Below are 23,982 nucleotides of genomic sequence, written 5' to 3'. Positions count from 1 at the left end.
GACATGATTGATAGGAATGTTCATCTCTCTCTCCCTGGAAAGGCTTGAGGACTTAACTAGGAAAGATTTAGAAAGTACTTTATGTTTTCCTCTATGGAGAAGTACTGTAATAAAGCATTTATTATATGTGACGAGTTGTGAGTGCTATGATACCAAAGCAAGTTCAGCATAACTACAGTGGGTCCCTGTTGTGATCTGTTCTTTAAAAGTGAAAACAATATAAGAATAATACTACCTTTGGCCTCAAACCTGCCTGCCAGGGTGGAGGGAGAGACCATTTCATGCAGAGGGCAGGGAGCATGGAGCGCCATTCTATGTGGGCTCTGACGTCAGACACCTGCTACTGTCCACCTGGGCATGCTTGATGAAGTTATCAGACTGCTTGGAATTTTATTTTTCTTATCTACAAAATGGGAATATTTTCAGTCCCTACACTCATAGGGTTGTTAGGAATAAATGAGCTGGGCTCATGAAAAATCTCTGAGTACAGCTCTGTCCCTAATAAGAAGGCATATTGGTGTGGAGGTTGAGAGGAGTTTCTGAAGACAATTTCCTGGGTTTAAATCTGAGACCTGCTAATCCCTGCATTTGCCCTGGAGCAAATCACTTACCTTCTCTGTGCTTCCGTTTCCTCATCTGTAAATTAGTATTATCTACATAGGAGGGTTTTGCGAACTGCAGTTAATATATGAGCAGAATTTAGTACATAGTAATCACTCAATAAATGTTAGCTATTTTTTCTCGAGCTTATATTTAGGCCCACCTTCTTCATTCTCAATTATCTTCATCTAGATCTAGAACATTGTTGTCTTTCCTTGACATTGAGTCTTTCTCACTTGCTAGTGCACTCATGCCTACATTTCCCCAGAACCCTTTTCTAACCATTCTGCAATAGATCTTGTCTTTTTCTGCTTGCAGCCACGTGGTGCCTTGTAGATGCTGTGCCTGTGTGAGTGGGTGCAACAGTACCCAAAACAATGAATAAAACATGAAACCTTGATGATCTCCTTATTCCAGGGTCTCTCTCCTAGCACTTCTTAGGGACAGGTCAAGTGTGTGTATTACGTTGTTTAATTCAAAGCCATCCTGAAACTTCCTTGTCTAATTTAACTAAAGGTCACTTAACCTTCCAGTAATTTCCCTGGCAGAGGCTGAGTGCCTCTAGCCCTGGAATAGCCCATATGAAAATGGGAAGTAGAAGATTAGGTCTAGAATAAAACACTCCAGAGGGGTTCTGCAGCTGCTATAAGGAATTAAGAACCTTTTATACATTCTTCAAAATACCTAAAGAAAATCCTAGCTATCCCCATTATCAAAAATCCTCCTTTCTTACATATTTTGGGCTATATTTTTATCACATTTCTTTGTGCATTTCCATTATTTTTCCATGATTTTCTCGATGTGAAAATTCCTTAAAAAAAATCTATCTCGCTGGCCTGTGTTGCTCAGTTGGTTGGGCTTCTCCCCACACACCAAACTGTCGCTGGTTTGATTCCTGGTCAGGGCACAGGTTAGGTTGCAGGCTCGATCTCGAGTAGGGGGCATGCTGAAGGCAGCTGATGGATCTCTCTCTCTCTCTCTCTCTCTCTCTCTCTCTCTCTCTCTCTCTCTCAAAATAAGTAAGTAAATAAATAAAAATACAAAACAAAAAACGATGAGAACCACATACATGCTTGATGCTTGTATGCCTCTTTGGCTAGAGGTTTCCCTCTCTAATAGAGTTGACTGAATATCCTTGTCCTTAAAAACAGCATCTACCAAAAGCTACGTTAGTTTTTTATCTATAGAGAAGGGGTGGTGATAGATGCTGTGCCTATCCACAAATATTTATCGTGTACCTAGTAAAATATTAACATCAGTAGTCAACATTTTTGAGTACTTGATTTATAGCAAGCATTGCACAAAATGTTTTTACTTTTTTAGTTTTTGTTAATCCTCACATGAGGATATTTTTCCCATTGCTTTTCAGAGAGAATGAAAGGGAGGGAAGGGAAAGAGGGAGAGAAAGAGAAAGAGAGAAACATTGATGTGAGAGAGACACATTTACTGGTTGCCTCCTGAACATACCCTGACAGGGGATTGGTAGTGAATCCAGTATGTAGGTATGTGTCCTTGACCAGGAATTGAACCCTAGACCCTTCGGTGCTTGGGATGACGCTCTAACCACTGAGAAACACTGGCCAGGGCTGCACTAAATGTTTTGAGCACACTATTTGTTGTTATCTTCACAACTACCCTATGTAGGAAATACTTTCATTTTATAGACAAAGAATCAGGGGCTTGGAGAAAATGTGTGCTATGCTTACAGTTATGTGGCTATCTAGTGGATGAGGCAGAGTTTGAACTCATGACATATGACTGTAAAGCCCACTCTGCTCCTTCTCTATTGGCCAGGCATTCTGTAGACAACCTGGGAAATTTAAAGAAATAGAAAACCCAGTCTCGCCGAACCGGTTTGGCTCAGTGGATAGAGCGTCGGCCTGCAGACTGAAGGGTCCCAGGTTCGATTCTGGTCAAGGGCATATACCTTGGTTGCGGGCACATCCCCAGTGGGGGCGTGCAGGAGGCAGCTGATCGATCTCTCTCATCGATGTTTCTAACTCTCTATCCCTCTCCCTTCTTCTCTGTAAAAAAATCAATAAAATATATTAAAAAAAGAAAACCAGTCTCTGGCTTGAAGTTCTCACACAGCATGTGGAGTGGCCATGCTTGGCAAGGGGCCCTCCTGGGCCCATTTATGCCTGTGCCAAAAGAATAGAACAGACAACCTAAGCTGGCCGCATGTGCCCCTGAGCATTGGAAAGGGGAGGGGACTTCAATTTAAGGAAATCAGGTATTCTTTGGAGGCCACCTTTAGCTCAAAGCTTGCCTCCCATGTCCATGACCAGCAGAGAGCAATGGAGACACATTTAAAGAATCAGGAGACCATCTCAGCAAGAGCCAGGGCTGTAGATCACTGAACTTGAATCTTTTCCTGATTGAGAGTTTTTCACTTCATCTCTCTAATGTCAGCATTCTTACTCACCTATTCTGGCAAAACAAGTGGTTGTTTCTAAAATCTGTTTCCCAAGTGTTAGTTTAATTAATAAAGGGAGTGTTTCCCAGCTTCTCTATTCTTTAGTTGTATAGAATCCTATACAACTATAGTTTAGTCCATGTCCCAAGGGGGGTGGGGAGGACAGAGTCTATGTCTTTCGTCTTTCTTTTTGCTTTTAAAAATGTGTGAGTTGGAAAGTTTCCAGAGAGAAAGAGATATTAAAGCTGCTGACGTTATCTTGTCAACCAAAGCACCCTGTCCACGGGGTCATGCGCAGGAGAGAGAAGGACCTTTAATGGAGCGGTGTCTTTGGACACCCACCATAGTTTGTCAGTTTGCAGGTGCTAATGGAGCCAGGCTTGGTGACTGAAGGGGAAAATGGAATATGAAAGCAAAATGAAAGAGGCCCTTGAAGCAAGCATGTCATTTCTAAATGAAGGTTTCATGCAAAGGGATTGAGTCTTTTTACAGCTGCAAATGGGATTTTTAAATAAGATGAAATAAAAGGACACTTTGTCTCCTTGCAGGTTCTGTAATGAAATACAGTTTTCCTAATACCGTGGGACCCGCATTTCTCCCTGTTTCACGGTGCTATTCCTTAACGTACACACCCGTATTTTCTCAAGTCAGCATTTGATGATGGATGTCAAAATACAGGCCATGTATTATGCATATAGCATTGCCGATTTAAGGTGTTTACTTGTCAAGTTGGAGAAATTCAGAAACGTCACATCCACTGAATCTGCGCAGCTGTCACTTGCAGTTTTTCACGCTTTTGAACGAAAGTTCTGATGAAAACAGTTTAGTTTCTCCTTCACTATTCTGGGGCAAGAAAACAGCTAGCATTCCACATGCATGTTCTTGGTTATGTGGTTGGCTGAGACACACACATTCCAAAGTTCAGAAAGGTGGACACGATGCTGTCATTGGAAATTACTTACCCTGTACATAGTATGTCAATATAAAGAATAAAATTAAGTGCAATCAGGGAATGAAAAGTAAATAAGACTTTTATCTTTCTGAAAGTATGGCATTCAATAGCATGAAATTTGTATATGGAAGACAGGAAAGAGGAAACATTTTTATCTTCTGGCATTTCATGCATCATGCTCCTCACAAACAACAGGCAATTATTGAGCACATGTCATTTCCTTCCTGAGAGGGATTCGCACACAGGTCACGCCAGAGTCAAGCCCATCTTCTCACATTACTGCAGAGTAAGTGGGGAGACTGGTCACACAATCTGCTCGGAATTTTGTCCTTGGAAACTTAACAAGTGACTTTGTATCTGTAAATCCCGAATTCATTGATGAGCCCACATAGCAGTCCTTCAAGGGCAAAGAAGAAAACCCGGAGTGAACGTGTCTGCCTGTCCTCTAAGGTAGAGGAGCGGATGGGTCCCTGTGGCCGGCACAGAGCTGATGTACCACTTGGTTAAATGAATGTTCACTGTATGAATGTGTGAGGTAAATTCATGTCTCATGTTCATGTGTATCTGTGCACATCCTTAAAGAGGCAGCCATTCAGCCTAGCTGGGGTGACTTCTCACCCTCACTAATCTTGAAGTTATGGCTGGGTTAAGCTCATCCTAATATGCACTTGGGATTTGGGTCTGAGGCCCAAAGAAACCCAGAACACAAAAATCATACACCAAGCGGGCTACTTTCCAGTTCACTGTGCCCACTTCTGTGTTAGGAGGTCTGTGTTAGGCACACTGGGAAGTGCACGGGCCCACTCTGAGCAAGTGGCATATGCATCAGTCAGGATGATTTTAGTTGCAAGTATAAAAACAAAACCCAACTGATTTTAAAAAGCAACTAATTTTGGCTTAAAAGGGATATATATTATATACATATAAGTATATTCATATATATAAGTACATAAAACCATCCTACCTCAGGATTTCTTCCTACAGGAGATTTAATATATAGATATATAGATATGTAGATATGTATATAGTTTATATATAATTTATATAATATTTATATATGTAATTTACTTATATAAAATTATATAAAATCTTATTATATACATACTAGTATCATCATATATATAGTTTACATATATAACTTATGTATATAAAATTTATATATATAATTTATATGAAATATTATTCTATAGCTATAATCATATATATAGATAGATATATAGATACAGATATAGATATAGATATAGGTATAGATATATGAAATCTCCTGTAGGAAGAAATCCTGAGGTCAGTTGGTTTGGGTTCCAGGGCTGGTTCATCAGGAACTCAAGGAATACTCTTCCTGTTGTTTTGTCTTTCATCATTCAGTTCAGCCGATATCATTCAGCTGACTTTGTCCTCAGCTGGTGCCCATCCTGGTACGAGTTGGCTGCCACAGTTCTAGGCACTGCAGGCACAAAAGCAATGTCCAGTGAATTAAAAGAGAATCTCTCTTCCTATGTGATTCTTTTTAAGAGCAAGGAAACACCCCCTAAAAGCCCCCAAGATTCTCAACCACTTCCCCTTGGCCAGAACTGTGTCAAAAACCTAGGTAAGCCTCGCTGGCAAGAGAGTAAGCAATCAGTAGGTTTATGATAACAAGATAGGTTAGGTCATGTTGTGTTGACAACAAACAAATCTCAGTGTCTTAAAGCAACACAGATTGCTTGTTCCCTCACTCAGAATGCTTTGTGGGTCTGGGCTACTGTCCAGGGCTGCTTCACAGCCGTCTTCTCTACAGTTGCCGTGGTCTGGGAGGACAGGCGGTGGGTTGATCTGTACCATAAGTGATGATCTGCATGGTTCTGTTCACTTTTCATGGGCCAGAACATTTCCTATGTTGCCTGGTCACATCTAACTTCTAGAAGGCCCTTGGGTATAATTCTCACGTGTGTCTGCGTGGAGAGGGGAACAAAACTCTGAGCAACATCAACAATTCTTGTAGAGACTGGTTTTTAGAGAACTATCAAAGTGGGCTACAATTATTTCCAATCGTCTCCTACTTTGTTCTTCTAAAAACAATTCATCAGAGTTTATCCTAGCAGTGCTAATTGTTGACCTATAAATAATGCATATGCTACATTTTTTTTATTGTGTATATACCCTGAACTCTCATTATTTTCAAATTTTCCTCAAAACTGAATTTTCTCCCTTCTCTTTTTACTTCCCACCAGGGTTCACACCTCCAGGAATGGACAGAACCTCGCCAGACAACAGCCCAGTGCACGGGATGTTGCGTCAGCCGTCCATCACAACTGGGGTCAACATCCCCATCATCACTGAACTAGGTAGGGGTGAACAGTAGCCATGGGCAGAATTTTTAATTCTCTCTTCCAACCATGTCGGATAAGAGGAGGTTGGCCTGGTTTTTAGCTCCTTCAGGATAGTAGACTCTAGTGGGGTTTGTTTAGAGGAGATTGAAGAAAGCATGTGTAGAAATATCAGATTAGCAAAAGGGAAAACTGATCTATGTTTCCTCTGAGATGAATAGACAGTTTCCTTCATGCTGGTCACTGTTTTCAAGGGCATATATGATGATGGATTTTAAATTGGGGCATAAATCAGGGCAGGGAGAAGAAGGAAGGAAGGGCATAGCCCGTGGACTCCTGGTAATTCTCATGGGAAGCACCTCTGGACAGCTCCTAGAGTTAGAACCCTCCACGGAGGCACCAAGCTCCAGCTCTAAGCAAATCCCATTTAGAAAGTGGAGAGAAGTGGCCTAATTTGTCATAACACTACATTTACCCTGTCCTCACTGGACTTCTCAGACCAAGGCCATTTTCAGTGAAGGCCACTCGGGTCCAAAAGCGATGGGGTTTTGAGGGCCATGCTTGCTGGCCAGTGGAATCCCACTTTTAGCCTGACCATGACACTCCCTGCTTCCACTATAAATACTACCTACCTATGGTCCAGGTCCCGGGTCCCTTTGCTTTAGAATGTTTCCTCTGTTATTCCCTCACTCTTTTCTTTTTCTGTACTTTCCTCCACTCCCTTTCCCCAACCCTTAAACGCTGTATCCAATTAGCTAAACCTGGCAAGTTGCCTTTGGTATCAGTCAATCAGGAAAAAAACAGTGGGACGCACATTCTAATGATAACTGAACTGGGTAAGAAGCACTGTTTTCCTTGACATCAGTATCTCTTTTGTTCTGTTGTTGGTGTTCCCAGCCATCATCAGCTTGTTTTTTATTTCGCCGGCTGTAACAGAAAGGCTACCCCATGGCACTGCTTTGAATGCGTTTTATTTGTGGCTCTGGTTGGAATCGACTGTCTTGTTCTGGCCTTTCTTAATGATTTCCCCACACACGGCACCAGGGAACCTTTGATCACACCCATCTGACCTGGCAGTTGTTTTCAAAGCATCTTTGCTCTAATGCATTTTCTTTGGCCTGGGCCTTGTGTGTTTGTGTGTGTGTGTGTGTGTGTGTGTGTGTTTCTGTTTTTTTTTTTTCTTTCTTTTCCACGTGTCTCCCTGCTCTCCCTGCTCTCCCGCCTTCTCCCTTCTACTCCTCTTCCAACACACTGTCAGCTTGACTGACATGTCTTCACAGCTCTCAGAGGAAGTCGAAGGAAAAATATAAAAATTTTAAGATAAGAAACCTAAGATGGTGCCTTCCCTCCAGCTGTTTATTTTCCTTTATTCTGACTTTATTTGCCTTTTTTTTCATACTAGGCCCTTTCTCAGAAGCTCTGGTTCTGAAGCTATAAAAGCAGCCAGCTCCTAGGGGACTTTTCTTTCCAAAGCAGATTTCAGGAAGGGTGCCAAGGATGAGGTTAGCAGCACGGGGGGCGCAGCCCTGACCCCTCCCTGCTGGCCCAGAACCCGCTCTAGGAGATTCAGAGTGGACTCACCGGGAAGACGAAGGACCGGGTCATGACTGCATTTGTCAAGCCCTTCCACGGGTCCCCACGACTTGGTTAATACCTCTATGAAAGGCACCCATCAGCAGCCGGCCTCAGAGCTGGGGATTGATCTTCTAAATAGAGACAGCGAAAGTGCTGCTTGGCAGAGGGCTGGGCAGAGAGGTGGGAGCACCTGCCTTCAAATGACTCACAAATGAAACTAACATGCCATTTTCTTGGCCCCCAAATATATTTCAAAATAAAAGAGCAGCTTTTAACACAGTCATCTTGCTTGCAAGGTGTCTAGGAACTAAGGAATAAATTGTCCACCACTCAGCACCACATTATTGTAGACGTAGCTATTTATCAGGACAAATTCCCTCAGGTCGAGGAGTATCACACTATTTTTTTGTTTCCACCAGTGGAAGAGGTGTCTTTTCGTGTTTAGAGAAGTTGGCTGAGAGCCTCGGTTTCGGGAATGCTCTGCCCCAAATCTTAGTGTTGCCGGAGAGCCAAGGAGCTCCTGCAGCCCCGACCTCTGGTTGGAAAATCCATGCGAGCGTGTCCATCTCAGAAGCCTTCAGAGCATTTCAGAATTCTCAGTGCCAGGAATTGCTTTTCCCATTTGGAACTCACGTGCTGCCAGCTAGCTAGGACATCTTGACCTGTGATTAGTAGAAGAGAAAAGAAACAGTTTGGTGCCCCAAATCTGAGGCAACAATTCAGACCTTCAGTGAGCATCGAGTCTCCTGAGGTCTTTGTCCTCACTAGATGTCTACCGTTAGCTCGGAGAACTTCCCGTGTTCCCATGATGCCCATAGCCTGTGCCTTCGACATTAAGCCCAATTTTCCTAGTGGTCAGACCACCTTGGGCAATCATACAATCATTCTCTGACCACCTCACCTCCTCGGTCCCCCCAAATATTTACTATTTGCCTACTACATGTTTTGAGATGTGTTCTACATACTCCAAGCCAGCAAAATGCACTTTGAGAACCACAGAGGATGCCAAGGTCAAATAAACTTAAAATTGTGTAGTGTATTCCAGTCGTCACCCATTTGGAGAGTTCCAATTGATGTTGGTGAGTGGAAGTCTTACAGGAAGGACCATTTTAAAGCTGTTCAACCTGCCTGTTTTCCAGTTGTATTTGACCTTGTACCTATCGGGGTGATTGTTTTAATCACGTCTTAGCACCTGCATAATGATTGTTCTGTAACATAGGATGAGGGTAACACTGGCTGTGCTCCTCCCGAGACCGGGTAACTCAAAACAGTGCACAGGATTTTCACTGAACCCTGGCTCACACCCTGAAGTCTGTTACCAGTGATTCAAACCCCAGACTGCTGAAAATTTAGACCCACCTCTCCTTATTTTGGCTATTTCCCCTCTAAGTCTAGTACCAGCCTTTCCTCATCATCATGAAGAGAGGTAACCGCTGCTCCTCCTTTTGGGGTGTCCATACACACTCCCCCCTGAGCTATTACAAATAATTAATACCACGTCCTCTGCATGTTGTCCCAGGTCACATTTTCTGATTCACAAAGTAGGAAGACTCAACAGCGGCCAACCCACGCATGCTTGCGGGTACATGGAGGGAGGTGGGGGAGCTACGAGTTGACCCTGGTAGGATCCCTGAGTAGGCCTTACGGGCTTCTGAAAGCTGGGGATTTCCATACATAAGGGGTGGACTGAAGGTTTAGTGTCACAAAGGCGATTCTGAGAGCAGCTAACATCCATCAAGATGCTGGGCCAAGCATATTGGTGTCCTGGCAACCTCACGAGAGGGGCTGTCATGCCCCATCTACAGAGGGAGAAACTGAGGTGTGCAGTGATCATCTACAGAGGGAGTGAGTGCAGAGCCTGAACCCAAAGCCTGCTTGTCAGACCCTGCATCTTGCACTTTTACCCACGAGCCTGTGACTCAGTGCTGCTGCGACCATGGGACCCGGATGTGATACACTGAGGAAGACCACAGCCAGGATTTCTCCCCATTGGAATCTTTCTCTAGGGAAAGTGTCATTTAAACATAATTCCGTGCCTAGCTTTCCATCCTATTACCGTTTATTCTGATTCATACAATAAATAAACAAAAGTTAGAAAAGAATTGTTACCCAAAAAGTTACTTTTGGGGGAAAACTACTCTAGGAAAGAGAATTAGCTGCTAATGCTTTAGGAAGGAATCAGAAAGAGGAAATCAAATTGATTCTTTTCCTAAAAGCACAATAATTATTCTAGAAATCACCAGTGCTCTCTTCCCCCACCACAGACTTTCCCCCACTGTTACTTGCTCTGCAAAACTGATCACTGAAGTCAAGATGGGAATGGAAATTAATTTGTCATTTAATTTTTAATAAGTTAAAGGCATCTCAGTGACACAGCCAATCAGTCTGCAGGCGCGCGTGCCGGAGGAGTCCTTGAGGAATCCTCAGACGGAATTAAACACTGCACCCGGGGCTGCATCTGCAGAAGCTGATGCGCCGGAAAGACAGCTGTTTAGGAGGGGAAAGGGAGAACGTGGGCATCCCAGCGCCTCGGATGCAGAGCAAGTCTTTGTCAGCTGCTTGCTGGAGGCAGCCCGCAAACACCCCACGTGGGGTCGCCTTTGTATTAGCATGGCTTGTGGGGTGTCCCCCAGATTCAGGGCTGGGGATACCAGCCACTACCCAGGCAGATCTCGGGGCAGGGTGTGGGCTGTGCCTGCCTGCGGGTGAATTCTTGGCTCTTTGCCTCTGCTGTGCTCCCAGTCAATTGCTCTTCCCTCTTAATAGGTTGCTTTCTTTTCCTTGTGGCTAAACTTACCACCCAGCATGGCTAATCCTGGCTACTCATCCTTGAACTATGCCCGTCTCTCAAAGGGCTTGGCTACCAAAAAACACTGCAGGGTGTTTTTCGGTCATGATTCTAAAACTATACCAAAGGACTGACCAGCACTGTCCGCTCGTCCTCCCGCAGCCTGCCATGGGGCAAGCCTGCCTGAATGCACTGCCCTCCGGGCCTCGAAAACTTGGTCAGGAGGAGCAGGCCCTGAGTCCCACGGCCTCACCCCCAGACCCATCCATAGCTTCTCCCATGCTTTCCTTCCCAGTGACCTCACTGCTCCTAAACCACTAGCCTGCTCTTCCTCTGTTTTCACTGATGGTGTGTAGTTTTTTGAGCTAATACTTATTTATGCTTTTTCTAGTGAACGATACTAATGTTCAATTTCTGGACCAAGACGATGATGATGACCCCGACACAGAGCTGTACCTCACACAGCCATTTGCCTGTGGGACAGCATTTGCCGTCAGCGTCCTGGACTCTCTCATGAGTGCGGTGAGTGGGTGCGGGATCCGGGAGTGGAGACCTCCCAAATGAGGGGTGCGGGGCAGGAGCGTGAGCGGCCGTGGAGCCTGGAAGGGGATCCCGACGTTCATCAAATTATCAAGCACATAAATGTTGATTAAAATTCTTGAAGGTTCAAGGAAAGCTATGAATAAATATAGGTGAACTCTTGACCTGGTCTCAGGTTCAGAGAGAGATTCCATAAAGAAATAATACACATTTTATTTCAAAGTCTGAGCAATAAAGAGGGGAGATTTTTTGAGGAACAGTGTCTCCTAAAGAGGAAAGCAAGTGCAAAGGCCTTGGGGTGGTTGAACCTGACAATCTCAAGGAAGCCAGAGAAAGCCTGTGTGGGTGAACCACAGTGAGAGGGACGGGGGAGAGGGGTAGAGGGAGGGAAGGTTGTTTTGTGTTTTTTTATTCTCATCCTAGGACATGCGTAAAGAGGGAGAGGGAGAGAGAGAGATCAATGTGCGAGAGAAACATCCATTGCCTGCCTTCCATATGTGCCCCAACTGGGGATCAAACCTGCAACCCAGGTATGTGCCCTGAACAGGAATTGAACCAGCAACCTTTGGGTGTAGGGGATGATGCTCAACCAACTGAGCCACCAAGCCTGATGGTCTTTTTATTTAAAGAGCGATGAGGAGGCACCGAAGGGTTTGGAGCTGGAAAGTGCTGTGATCAGGTTTACATTCTAAGGGGACTGCCTGGGCTGGGGTGTGGAGGATGGTTCAGGAGGCAGGATGGCAGCAGGAAGTCTGAGTAGGAGGCTCTCATAGCTCAGACTAGGATAGGGCTGCAGAGAGGAGGGAGTTGTGTGGATTTCAGCGGTGATTGTTGGTAAAATTGAAAGGACTTGGGAAGAGATTGAATATGAAGAGAACAAAGTGTCAAGGGTGACTCCTAGGTCAGTGCCAGTCACTGAGACATAAATTGTGCGTGAGGCCCAGGAGTGAGGACCTGGCCCCGACTGTTCTTTGCGGCAAGGAAGGACTGGAGTGGTGGCAGAGAGCGGAGGGTGGGCTGGCCAAGGGACCAAAAGCATCTTTAGTTTCTCTATAACGTGCATTGTTTTATTCACTTTTGGGACTAAAAGCAAAGAGCAATTAAAAAATAGGTCCCAGCTAATGGAGCCATCCTGAACTATAAAAGCAGACATTTGAATGGATCATAACCTGCGGACTGTGACATGTTCCCACTGAGAGTCTTTATTTATTATATAGAAAAGGCTCTCTATTTTGGAACTCTCAAGTCGCCATTTTTGATAATGCAGCCATAGGCTGGATAAACACTGACCTTTGGAGAATCCATGAAGAAGAGTTTTATTGAACACATTAAGATATAAACATAGCTCAGAGAGGTTTTATACACGTACATTTCTTAAAGAGCTTAAGAAGGCTGTTCCCCTGAACACGTTATACAACCGATATGCTAATTATGCATTATTCTCATCTATTCATCAAAGACTATCCCAGGACCTCTATTTGAAGAAAAAAAACAACATAAAGCTTTTTAGGACTTATTTAGGTTACTGTCTATTCCTGAATGTGGTCCAACTGCAAGTATATCTGAGTTAAAAATCAGAATTATGGATTTAAAAATAATTGTGAAACAGCATTCATCTGAATTAAGGCTGACTGGGCTCCGTGCCACACAACTGCTTTCCAAGCCAAGCAGGAGAGGAAGTGATCCCGGGGAAGGGCTCTCTGGTCTCCCAGCCTGTGACTTCCTAAGGCCTGAGGATCCTGAGCCCGGCCTTCCTTCCTGCTGGTGACGGGGGCTCAGTTTGGGCAGCCTCCTTCGGCAGGCTGAACAGATGATAGAAGCTGGAGGACGTGCTTGTTACACTACTGTATTCTCTGCAGCGGTTCCTCTAGTCTCCAGATTCAGTTTCCAGCAGATTTCTGTAATTCGTCTCTTTGAAAATGTCATTTTACTTCTGATCCCAATTAGAGAGATTATAGAAGGCTGTTCTCACTAAGAGATAATTAAACTGTTGTTTTTTTTCAGAATTGCAAATACATTAATAAATATTTTAAAATTCAAATTTATAAAATTATTTATGTTTTGACATACCAGACATTCAGTATATGCCAGGCAGGACCAGATTACATCATTTTCAAGGCCACTTTTTCATAAATTATTAAGAATTTCAAAATGGTGGCAGCAGGATATTAAACCAAGTGAGGGGCCCTTCTGAGCATGGATCTTGGGCAACGACACAGGCCACACACCCATGAAACCAGCCCTGGGTCCAAGGAATAAAACTGGTTTTGAGCCCCAGGGAACTTCAGTTCTATACAGCCAAGGGACACATGTTAGCCATGGGGTGGGGGTGGGGGCACATCTGGATTGAGCTGCACAGCTATCTGTCTACTTTATCACTGGGGAGTCAGTTCTTGGAAACTCAGATGAGAAATCACAGTGAATTGGTTTGAATTTTTTTTTAAAAAGCCATCACTAATCTCCTTTGAAAAGTGAACTAAAGTGTTTGGGAGAGGATGGCTAAGGCATGTGTGCCTGCAAGTCTGTGGGCAGCTTTTCCTCTGAATTCCAGCCTTGGAAACAAGGGATTGGGAATCTAGTGCCTGTCATGGTAATTCCCAGCAGCAGCAGCCTTTCTGGAGGCCCAGAACTGTTCAGGCATGTCAGCTGTAGTATCTGATCTGTTGGACAAAACATGAATAAACTTAGTCTAAGTGATGAAGCAAGACATTCTTAACTGATGCACTGATAGTAACTTTTCAAATAATTAACCCAAATGCCAATGATTCCAGGCCTTGCTAGCATTGCTGAGTGTGAACAAGTTTCACAGTGAGGTCTTGAATTGGGTCCTAGTTCAACAGCTCCAACTGGATCTATACCTTCTGATAAAATCTTACCTGTGATTTCTTTGCATTCCACTCCAACCCTAATTAATTAGAAAGAGAGAGAGAGAGAGAGAGAGAGAGTGTCAAGGACTAAGACAGGGTAGACAGAAATATAAATTGAGAAGGTGAGACTCCTCCAAGAAGCAGGAGCCAGAGGTAAGCTTCTATCACAGTCATTCACTTACAGGCAGCGCCGTGACATCCACACACACATCTCTTTAGATGATGATCTCCCTTTCCTAGCACACATCCCAGAATTGCCATTTAATCACACGTCTAAACATCTCCTGAATATTGTCCTTTGTAACTTCACTCCTGCTGCTTACTGCTTCATTTGTTAAAAGAATAATGTTTTGATTCATCACAGGCAATCCTGGAACAGATAGGGATGTTGCAGGCATGGCCTCATGGTGTTCTACTACAAATCAACAGCAGAAACACGTGGCAAGAGGGAATAATTATGCTGATGGGTTCATGCCTTTAAGAAGATCACAACTAAAAATTGTATTTTTCAGAACACCAGCTTGCTGCACACACACACACACACACACACACACACACACGTGAAAGGAACCCTCTCTGTAGTTACAGCTGAAATGGGCACACTTAGATTTCTTTTCCATACCACTACCACTTCCCCCTAGCCTCATCCTGGATTTGAATTCCACCAGGACTCTTCCTAGAAAAAAAAGTCATGAACTCAAGAGCCAAACTTCTTGAATGCTGTTCCCATCACCCCAATTTACTATCTCTGTTCCCTTAACCTCTCTGTGCCTCCGTTTTCTTATCTTTAAAATGGGGTGATAATAGTACCTATGTCATGGGACTATTGAGGTGATTAAATGAGATAAGGTTGTAAAGTGATTAGTGCAGAACTTAGCACATGACAAGCTCTACATGTACTTGTTGTTGTTAAGCAGAACGTTTGGGCTTACTAAATGCCAGGCTATGAAGAAGAAAGATGAAAACCCAGCCCTCACCTTGTCCCAACCTTCATTCTAGTACAAGCAGCAGTAACCAAGTCAGTACATGAGTACCTTCAGGGAGGGATGGCTGATTTGAAGCACATGAATAGTTTCAGTGGATATGGAGACCTGTTTTAGCCAAAGTGGTCAGAATCATACTGTCTCAGGCAGTAACTTTGACACTGACACTGAAAAATCAGAAGAGATGGGGGAGCCTTGTTTTCCCAGACAAAAGAAAGGCAAGGGTTAAAGAGCAATGATGAGCTGGGCTTTGTTTGTCTGAGGGGGTGAGTGAAGAGCTCAGTGGTTGGAATGTGGTAGACCTGGGAGAGGGATACCAGGACGCAGTCAGACAGGCCAGGCCATCGGCCACACCACGCAGGCTGAATATAAAAGGCCCTGTCTGGTCAAGTGCTAAGTCTGGGCTTAGACACTTCAGTCTTGGTTAGAGGCTGCTCCTTTTGGATACTCCCGCAGCCTTAGAATGTGACCTTGGGAAGCTGGATGCACATGATCGACTCTCTTAATTGTACTCGCATTAAGGGCCGAACCCCTGAACTGTGTCATGGAGAAGACCAAGTTCTCGGTGAGCCCAAGCTGACCCAGTGCCGTGTGAAGTGAGGCCCATTAACAAATGACTCCTCCATCCTGGGCAGCAAAGCTGGGGCGGTGTCAGCGTGGCAAACAGTAGTACGTTCTGTTGTCCTCAGAACATGCCACTCTGTCACATTGGACCAGGCAGGCCCAGGGTTGGAAAAAAACACACCAAATAGTTCTCATCCCTCATGAAAGAAAAATACTAAAAATAAAATCCACACCATGAAAACTAGGAAATATAAAAAATGGCAGCTATGACATGGAAAATGACAATTTTAGAGCAATTATAAACGAAAGGCAAAGTGCCATTAAAGTTAAGGCAATGTTATTAAAAGATGTGTTAATTTTCAGTTAAATTTTCTATAAAAGACCAATTAGTTTAAAAGCCTTGACAGCATTACTGTGAAACATAAGCTCTGGTAATTATGCTGTGAAAAAATAAAAAGAGGAAGATGCTCTGGCGCGTTGCAGACACGGGCAGACAGCGTCCGCAGAGCGGCTAGATGGCGCTGCGGGCTCAGAGTTCCAGGTTGCAATCAATGGTCCTTCCCCAGCATTTGTTGGTTTCCTCAATGCCCACTACTTACAAGACCTGAGAACCATCAACATTTAGAGGCCAAGGGGCCACACACATGACGTGGCCCAGCTCTCTGGTATCAGAGAGGAGAACACAGAGGCACAGAGAAGGGGATTTTCTACATTGGTGGCGTTGCTTGTTGGTTGTCCTTTTTATGAACTACCTTTTATTGAGTTTTCATTGTGCATTAGAAGTTACACAAATTATCTCATTTAACATTATCCTATAAGCTGGGTTTGTTTTCTTTCATTTGTGTGTGGGGGGGTTTTGTCCTTTTAAAAAAAATAAAAATTCTTGCCCTAATTGGTTTGGCCCAGTGGATAGAGCATCGGCCTGCATACTGAAAGGTCCAGGTTCAATTCCGGCCAAGGGCATGTACCTTGGTTGCGGGCACATCCCCAGTAGGGGGTGTGCAGGAGACTGCTGATCGATGTTTCTCTCTCATCGATGTTTCTAACTCTCTATCCCTCTCCCTTCGTCTCTGTAAAAAATCAATAGAACATATTTTTTAAAAATCTTTTTATATGGATGATAAATACAAGGCACAAGAAAAAGAACAAAAAGTTAAGAAAAATTTCCATTGTTATAGTTACTGAATGGCAAATCAGGGAATTAAAACCGTACTAGATGAGTTCCGCAGTCTGTACATCAGGGGTGCCACGTTGCCTGACCATGGTAGTGGGAAGAAGGACTCCCATGTTCCTTAGACTCCATAGGTCTCCTGATTCCAGGCACTGAGCAGGACCCCAGTTCCTCAGTTTTCATAAGCTCCCGATGTCCATGTGACACAGGATATGCCATAGCAGAGGCCTCTGCCCAGAGCATCCCTGGAGACTAGTATGGCAGGGCTGGAGGTTCTGGGCAAGATCCCTCCTAAGGCTCCTAGGACAGGTGTCGTGGACATGGCCATGGTAAGGCCCAGAGAAGACCACCAGTACCAAAGCCTGGGAGTCAAAGCATCACACACACACACACACACACACACACACACACACACACACACACACACTTTACAGTCCTCCCTTTAGAATTGTTTTGTCAATTCTATCATTTCTGTTAACCCAGAAGAGAATTGTCCCTTCTGGGTCAGGGGACCGTAGAGAGGTTGTTTCAGCTGGCACATCCTCCACATGGATAACGTCTTAGACAATTGGCATTTGAGGTCCTAGCACCAGGTTCATTGTATGATGCTGAAATAGCCACTTCCTGGGCAGAAAGACAATGTATGCTCTGTGAGTGATCACCTAACGTTTTTGTGACTCCCAATGGGACCAACTGGACATCCTTTTCCAGGGAAAGCACTGTCTTTCCACCAAGTTGCTCACATCACCGAGACCTTTACACATGCTCAGAGCACACCCATATGCGATGCTCAAGGTACTTCTCTGCAGATGAGTACAGAGGCATCGCAACAGGAGCCAGAGTGCTCTGCTATGGAAAGGCATCATTATTCTCTGCCGTAGCAGGTGGTGCTGCCCGCAGCGCTGCTCCTTGATGCCTGCATGTAGAAGTCAAGGACAGAGATCTGGAACAGACACAGTGCCAGCTCAGAGGGCAGAGAATTGTGTCCAGAGCTGTCTTACAGAGTTGATCAGACACTTATGAAACCCTGCAACCCACCCTGAAATTATACTCAGTGATAATTTTGAAAGTGACACACTCTTAGAATAGCACACAATTACAGGCCAAACCAAGACCCAGGGATTAGTAGATGCTCAATAAATGTCAGCGACTGATTGATAAAAAAGATTACCTGGTTTCAGTGTAACTGATTTCAGCACAGAAGGGGAAACAAGTCCTAAAGATCAGACAACACAATCACCTTTCATGTTGACCTTCTAGAGTTATCGTTGCAAAGCAGAACTTACAGTGCTATTTGTTTAAACATCATTGACTGTATTTTTATTAGAAAAGGTATTCATACTCAGTGTGGAAAATTTGAAAAACAGGGAAACATATAAAGAAGAAAATTTAAATGAACCAAATTCCCCAAACCTCAATGATAAGCATGGTTAATATTTTGGTATATCTCCTTCCAGATGAGTAGGTAAATCCAGTTTTATATCCAATTTTCATTTGTTTGTTGACTATTTGAATTTCTTTTGGGGAGAGAGAAATGCTTATTTAAGTTTTTTTGTCCATTAAGAAAAGAATGATTTGCTTTATGTTGATGAATTATAAGTTTTTAAAATATATTCCAGATACTGGACCCTTATCAGATATATAATTTGCAAATACTTTCTCTTATTCTATAGGTTTTCTTTGAACTTTCTGGATAGTGTCCTTTGATACACAAAATACCTTTAATTTTTATGAACTTCGGTTTATCTTTTTTCCTTCTCTTTTTTTGATTATGTTTCAGGTATAATATCAAAGAATCCATTTTCAAATCAAAGGTGATAAATATATATTCCTGTGTTTTCTTCTAAGTGTTTTATAGTTTTAGCACTTATATTTAGGTCTTTGATCCACTTTGGGTTAATTTTTGCTTATGATTTGAGGTAAGGATCCAACTTTATTCTCCTGCCCCAGTTGTCATAGCACCATTTGTTTAAGAGGCTATATTCTTTCTCCAGAATGGTCTCGACACCCTTGTTCAAAATCAATTGACCATACCTGTACGAGTTTATTTCTGGGCTCAATTCTACTCCAATGATCTATATGCCTATCTTTATGCCAATACCACACTGTCTTGATTAAGTAACTTCGTAGTGTACTTTAAAATTAGGAAGTGTGAGGCCTCCAACTTTTTTTTTCATGATTGTCTTGGCTTTGTGGCTGTTTATTATTCCATATGAATTTTACAATCAGCTTATCCATATCTGTAAAAATGGTATTTCAGATTTTTATAGAGATTGCATTGAATATGTAGCTTGTTTTGTGGAGTATTGCCATCTTAACTATATTAAATCCCCCAATTCATGAGCATGGGATATCTTTCCATTTATTTAGATCTTCTTTAATTTCTTTCAGCAATATTTTATAGTTTCTGAGTACCAGTCTTGTATCTCCTTGGTTAATACTTATTACTAACTGTCATATTATTTGTAATGCTTTTCTAAGTAGGACTGTTTTTAAATATATGTATATTTTTATTGATTTTATAGAGATAGGAAGGGAGGGGGAGAGAGAGAAACTGATGTGAGAGGAAAACATCCATGGGTGCCTCCTGTACACCCCCTACTGGGAATCAAGACCGGAACGTGGGCATATGCCCTGACCAGGAATGGAACCAGCGACCTTCTGGTGCATGGTGATACTCAACAGACTGAGCCACACTGACCAGGGTGCATGCCTGGGTTGCAGGCTTGATCCCAAAATCTTACATAAAATATTGATTAGCTTATGTGAAGTAAACTTTCTGATAATCTCAACTTTGACTTGTTAGTATTAGATACTCTCTATTTTTTAAAAATAGTTATTATGATTCCAAAACAATTTTTTTTTCTTTTTCTTCTTCCAATATTGACTCATTTAACCAGTCCAAAGAATGCTTTTCCTTTACATCTGAAATACTGTGGTTCCCTTTTAAAAATACTTACATTGGCTCTCCCCCCCCCCCCCCCCCGCCCCACTCTCTACATCTGAGCCAGGAGACATCTCTTTTTCAGTACACAAGATCATGGTGTGCTGTTGTCCACCATGTGTGCTGTTACACTCCCCCATTGGCCTTGCTCTGGATGGGTGATTACAATGCAAAGGCTCTTGCTAAAGTTCTGTGTCCAGCACTCACCCATGTAATATGCAGCAGGGCCCAGGAGGGGTCTCCTGCTTCTAATGCGAGGCTATCTGGCAGTGGGGACGAGTATGTGCCTTGGAAAACTTTGGAAATGTTTGTACATGTGCTCTGAGCCACATGATGGCCTGTCTCCCATTGCTGCAGCCATGTCCTAGGATGCAATCCCCCACCCCCCACTCTGACCCTCACTGTGCCACTCCAGGGCCTAAATGGGGTCTAAATTGGGTTTTAGAATAGTGTCAGGCTAAGAAGTGCAGATTCAAGGATGAAATGAATGGCTTTGCTTCCCCTCCCCACCCCCGCAAAAAAAAAAAAAAAAAAAGTGAAAGACTTATAAAAGGGAATGAGCTGACTGTTCTTGTCATCATAAAGGCCCGAGTCTCTGATATCAGAGCTTCCTGTACACACTTGTCCACTAGTAAGTGCCTCACATGTTTTGGTTATACAGTCCTTACACCACTCTATTATTACCTTTTACAGATCATGAAATGAGGCACAAAAGTGATAAGTAACTTTTTCAGGTCACCCAGTTACTGAGTGGTGAGGTCAGCATTGAATCCACAGCCTGACTCCCCTCCTTTAACCACTTTATGTTATCTGTCTATCCATCCACCTACCCATCTGTTCATCCATCCACCTATCCATCCATTCATCCATCTATTCATCCATCCATCCATCCATCTATCCATCCATCCATCTATCAATCCATATACTTACCAATCTATCCAGACAGATAACAGATATAGACATGTATCATTATGTACACACACACACACACACACACACACACACACACACACACACTTACACACACATACCCTAGCATCCTTTCCTCCTTTACTCATCCTTGTTTTGCCTCTACCCTGCACAGCTGAGCTCTGGTAGAGTACACATTCTCCTCGGGGCCTGACTGGTTCTGAATAACACTCCTAGTTTCCTTTGATCTTGGAATTTTGTATCATGTGGGTATTTTCGTGAATATTTCAATGAGGAAAATGAACTCAGTCCCACTAGCTCTCATCTGAACGCAGAAGCCCTCATAGAATTATTTGCATCTACACTTGGTCTTACGACTGTGCTTATTTTACTGATGGAAAAAGCCCAGAATGACTAGGCAACTTCCCCTAGATGTAGACCTAGCGATGGCCCAGCAGGGTGAGAGCCCGTCCTTACCTGGTTTGTTCCCTACTACGTATAGCCTGGTAAACTGTTTACTGCAGCTGTCTTTCCTAACCTGCTCCCGAAGGTCCATACATCCTCAAAAGCCACCCGCAATATTTGGTTGGATGTTATTTAGCCTGTTTGTTTTCTTCTTACAGGGGAGGATAGAAGGCAGACCCTTAACTGAGGTTTTATTTCTAATTAGGCTGGGTGACAATTGTCTTCGTTTGAGCTTTTATTTGACATCCTTCTAATTTTTTTTAAAAAACCATTGTTTTACTCTTGACAGACCTGTTATGTGTGAGATGTGAGACAAATGTACACGTAGAGGAAGCTTCTCTAATCAGCTGTATTTGCCTCAGACTCCTGAGGTTATGTAAAAACCAAAAGTGCACACACCAGGACACGCACCTCACCATAAACTTCTCCAGCGTATTTAATTGATTTCTGGGTTAGACTGTTTCAAAGCGTGTGATTTGTTGAGCATGTGGCCTTCATGATGCCCTTGGTATCTCCTTCCAACATAGAAATTGTTTTGTGTGGGTTTTTTTGTTTGTTTGATATCTTTTAGAGAAAGAGAGAAACATTGAATGCTGTTCCATTGTTCAGCCCATTCATGCATTCATTGGTTGCTTCTTGTATGTGTCCTGACTGGTGATCGATCCCCTAACATTGGCATATTGGGACAATGATGCTCTAACTAACTGAGCTATGCAGCCAGAGCCAACCAACATGGAAGTTTTGTCATTGTTGGGGAGGCAGCTTCTAGGCACATGGGCAACAGGGCCTCAGGGGCAGCCCTGCTTGGGTTAGCAACCTGGGCCAGGTGCATTTCGTTACACAGGTAAGCAGTATGTACAGCCCTGGCAACACCAATGATGGGAAACACCAATCATTTCAACTTTAGCCTTTTAATAAAAATCCTCTGAATTTGTTTTTTTTAAGTCAGGCTCTCTTGGCAGAACCAAGTAGGAGAGAAAATAATGGAATAATTGGAGGCTGCTGTCTTTTCACTTCCCACATAAAATTATTTGACGAGGCAGGCCAGAACTTTAAACAGGAATGCCAAGAAAAGTTGTAATTTGGATGCCAGTTGTCATGGCTTCGGGGTGTGTGCTTAAAGGACTTCCCCCGCCTCTCTCTGTCTCTTGCAGACATACTTCAATGACAATATCCTTACCCTGATCCGGACCCTGGTGACAGGAGGAGCCACGCCGGAGCTCGAGGCTCTGATTGCGGAGGAGAATGCGCTTCGAGGGGGCTACAGCACCCCCCAGACGCTGGCCAACAGGGACCGCTGCCGCGTGGCCCAGCTAGCGCTGCTGGACGGGCCCTTTGCGGACTTGGGGGTGAGTGCACCGTGCAGAGTCACTGCAGCCTGCTGTCTGCTAGCAGCTTGGTCTGAATGAACTGGGTGCCAGACAGTGGCAAGCTAAGATCTGTTTTTTCTACCTTCTACAGCAGTGGTTCTCAACCTTCCTAATGCAGTTCCTCATGTTGTGGTGACCCCCAACCATAAAACTATTTTTGTTGCTACTTCATAACTATAATTTTGCTACTGTGATGAATCGTAATGTAAATATCTGATATGCAGGATGTATTTTCATTGTTACAAATTGAACATAATGAAAGCATAGTGATTAATCACAAAAACAATATGCAATTATATATGTGTTTTCCGATGGTCTTAGGCAACCCCTGTGAAAGGGTCGTTCGACCCCCAAAGGGGTCGCGACCCACAGGTTGAGAGCCGCTGTTCTACAGTAAATAGGAAGTAATGTTTACAGTTTACTGTATATCAGGCCCTGTGCTTTACATGTAATCATTCATTTTGACTCTCATGGCAGCCCTTAGATGTAGGTTCTATTATCAGACACTCTAAGGAAACTGAAGCTCAGAGAGACGGAAGACTGGCCCCATCAGGAATTTGCATCAGGAACCCTGGCTTCAGAGCCTGTGGCTTACTCATTCCCCTGAGGTATCTCCTACCAAGAGACAGAAGACAGCAGGTGATGCCAACATGCAGTCAGTTAACCCAGAGGCCGACCACCACTGTGCTCTATCCCCATAACCAAGCCCAACTGTACATGAATAGCCCATGAGGAGCTTTTACAAACTACTCCTGGCCATGCCGAGCCACCGGGTTGCTGAGATTTGATGTCTGCATAGGACCCAGGCACTGGTGGATTTCAAAACCCCACCACTAATGTTGTGCATCCACTACTACCGGCCAAACAAATAGCATCTCCTGTGGACCCGTTAATGTCTCTAATTCCGGATACAGGTCTTCCAATATCTGAGGCTGACTCAGCCACTCTCCTCCACTCCCTCCCTGCTGCAGAGGGGACCAGTGCCAGCCCTCGGGGAGAAGTATGCCGTCTCAACTCTTATTCCCAGCCCTATTCCAGGGATGCGTTCAAGGGGTGGAGCCACAAGTCCTGAGAGCCAGTAAACCCACTGCACAAACAATAGTACCGCTCAAGGAAAGGGTCGCTTTCTCCGTTTCTTCTGAAACCCTGAAACCAACTTGCACCGTATAATAGTTCGCTTATGGGCAGGGACCTATTAGACTGGGCATTTTTGAAAGGCAGCTTCCACAGTTAGTGGCTCTTTTCACTATCACCTACTTACTGATATTTTTAAAGGACCAAGACTTTAAATAATGGTAAAATCGGGCTCTGTGTGTGTCCTCTGATATGCCTACATGGAAATCCCAATGACAGGGAGGACAATGGCAGTCACTTTATCCCTAGGGAACTCATTCTTTAGTGCCCTTCCCATAATGATAACACCAACCTGAAGCCACCTGGCTGCCCAAAGCCAGCATTGCCGAGTGAACGATTGAGCTTTAACATTCCACATGGGGCTGCAGACCCCGGGAAGGCGGCTGTGAACTGATTAG

The 23,982-nt window shown here is 43.8% G+C and overlaps 1 protein-coding gene across 26 annotated transcripts in view; it reads left to right on the top strand.

Annotated features, from left to right (window-relative positions):
- Positions 1 to 23,982, top strand: part of KCNMA1 (potassium calcium-activated channel subfamily M alpha 1) — a 686,992-nt gene that overhangs the window by 648,831 nt on the left and 14,179 nt on the right. For 15 of the 26 annotated variants that reach the window (XM_036337223.1, XM_036337220.1, XM_036337224.1 and 12 more), the window contains 3 exons: positions 6,179 to 6,292; positions 11,029 to 11,159; positions 22,235 to 22,429. In XM_036337223.1, coding sequence (XP_036193116.1) covers positions 6,179 to 6,292; positions 11,029 to 11,159; positions 22,235 to 22,429 — 440 coding nt within the window. Of the gene's footprint in view, positions 1 to 6,178; positions 6,293 to 7,029; positions 7,111 to 11,028; positions 11,160 to 22,234; positions 22,430 to 23,982 lie in introns of all 26 variants that reach the window. The other 11 variants (XM_036337215.1, XM_036337214.1, XM_036337222.1 and 8 more) reach the window with 1 other exon arrangement.

The sequence above is a fragment of the Myotis myotis genome, unplaced genomic scaffold (assembly GCF_014108235.1).
Source record: "Myotis myotis isolate mMyoMyo1 unplaced genomic scaffold, mMyoMyo1.p scaffold_m19_p_15, whole genome shotgun sequence".
Lineage (NCBI taxonomy): Eukaryota > Metazoa > Chordata > Mammalia > Chiroptera > Vespertilionidae > Myotis > Myotis myotis.
This window is presented reverse-complemented; position numbering and strand designations above follow the sequence as displayed.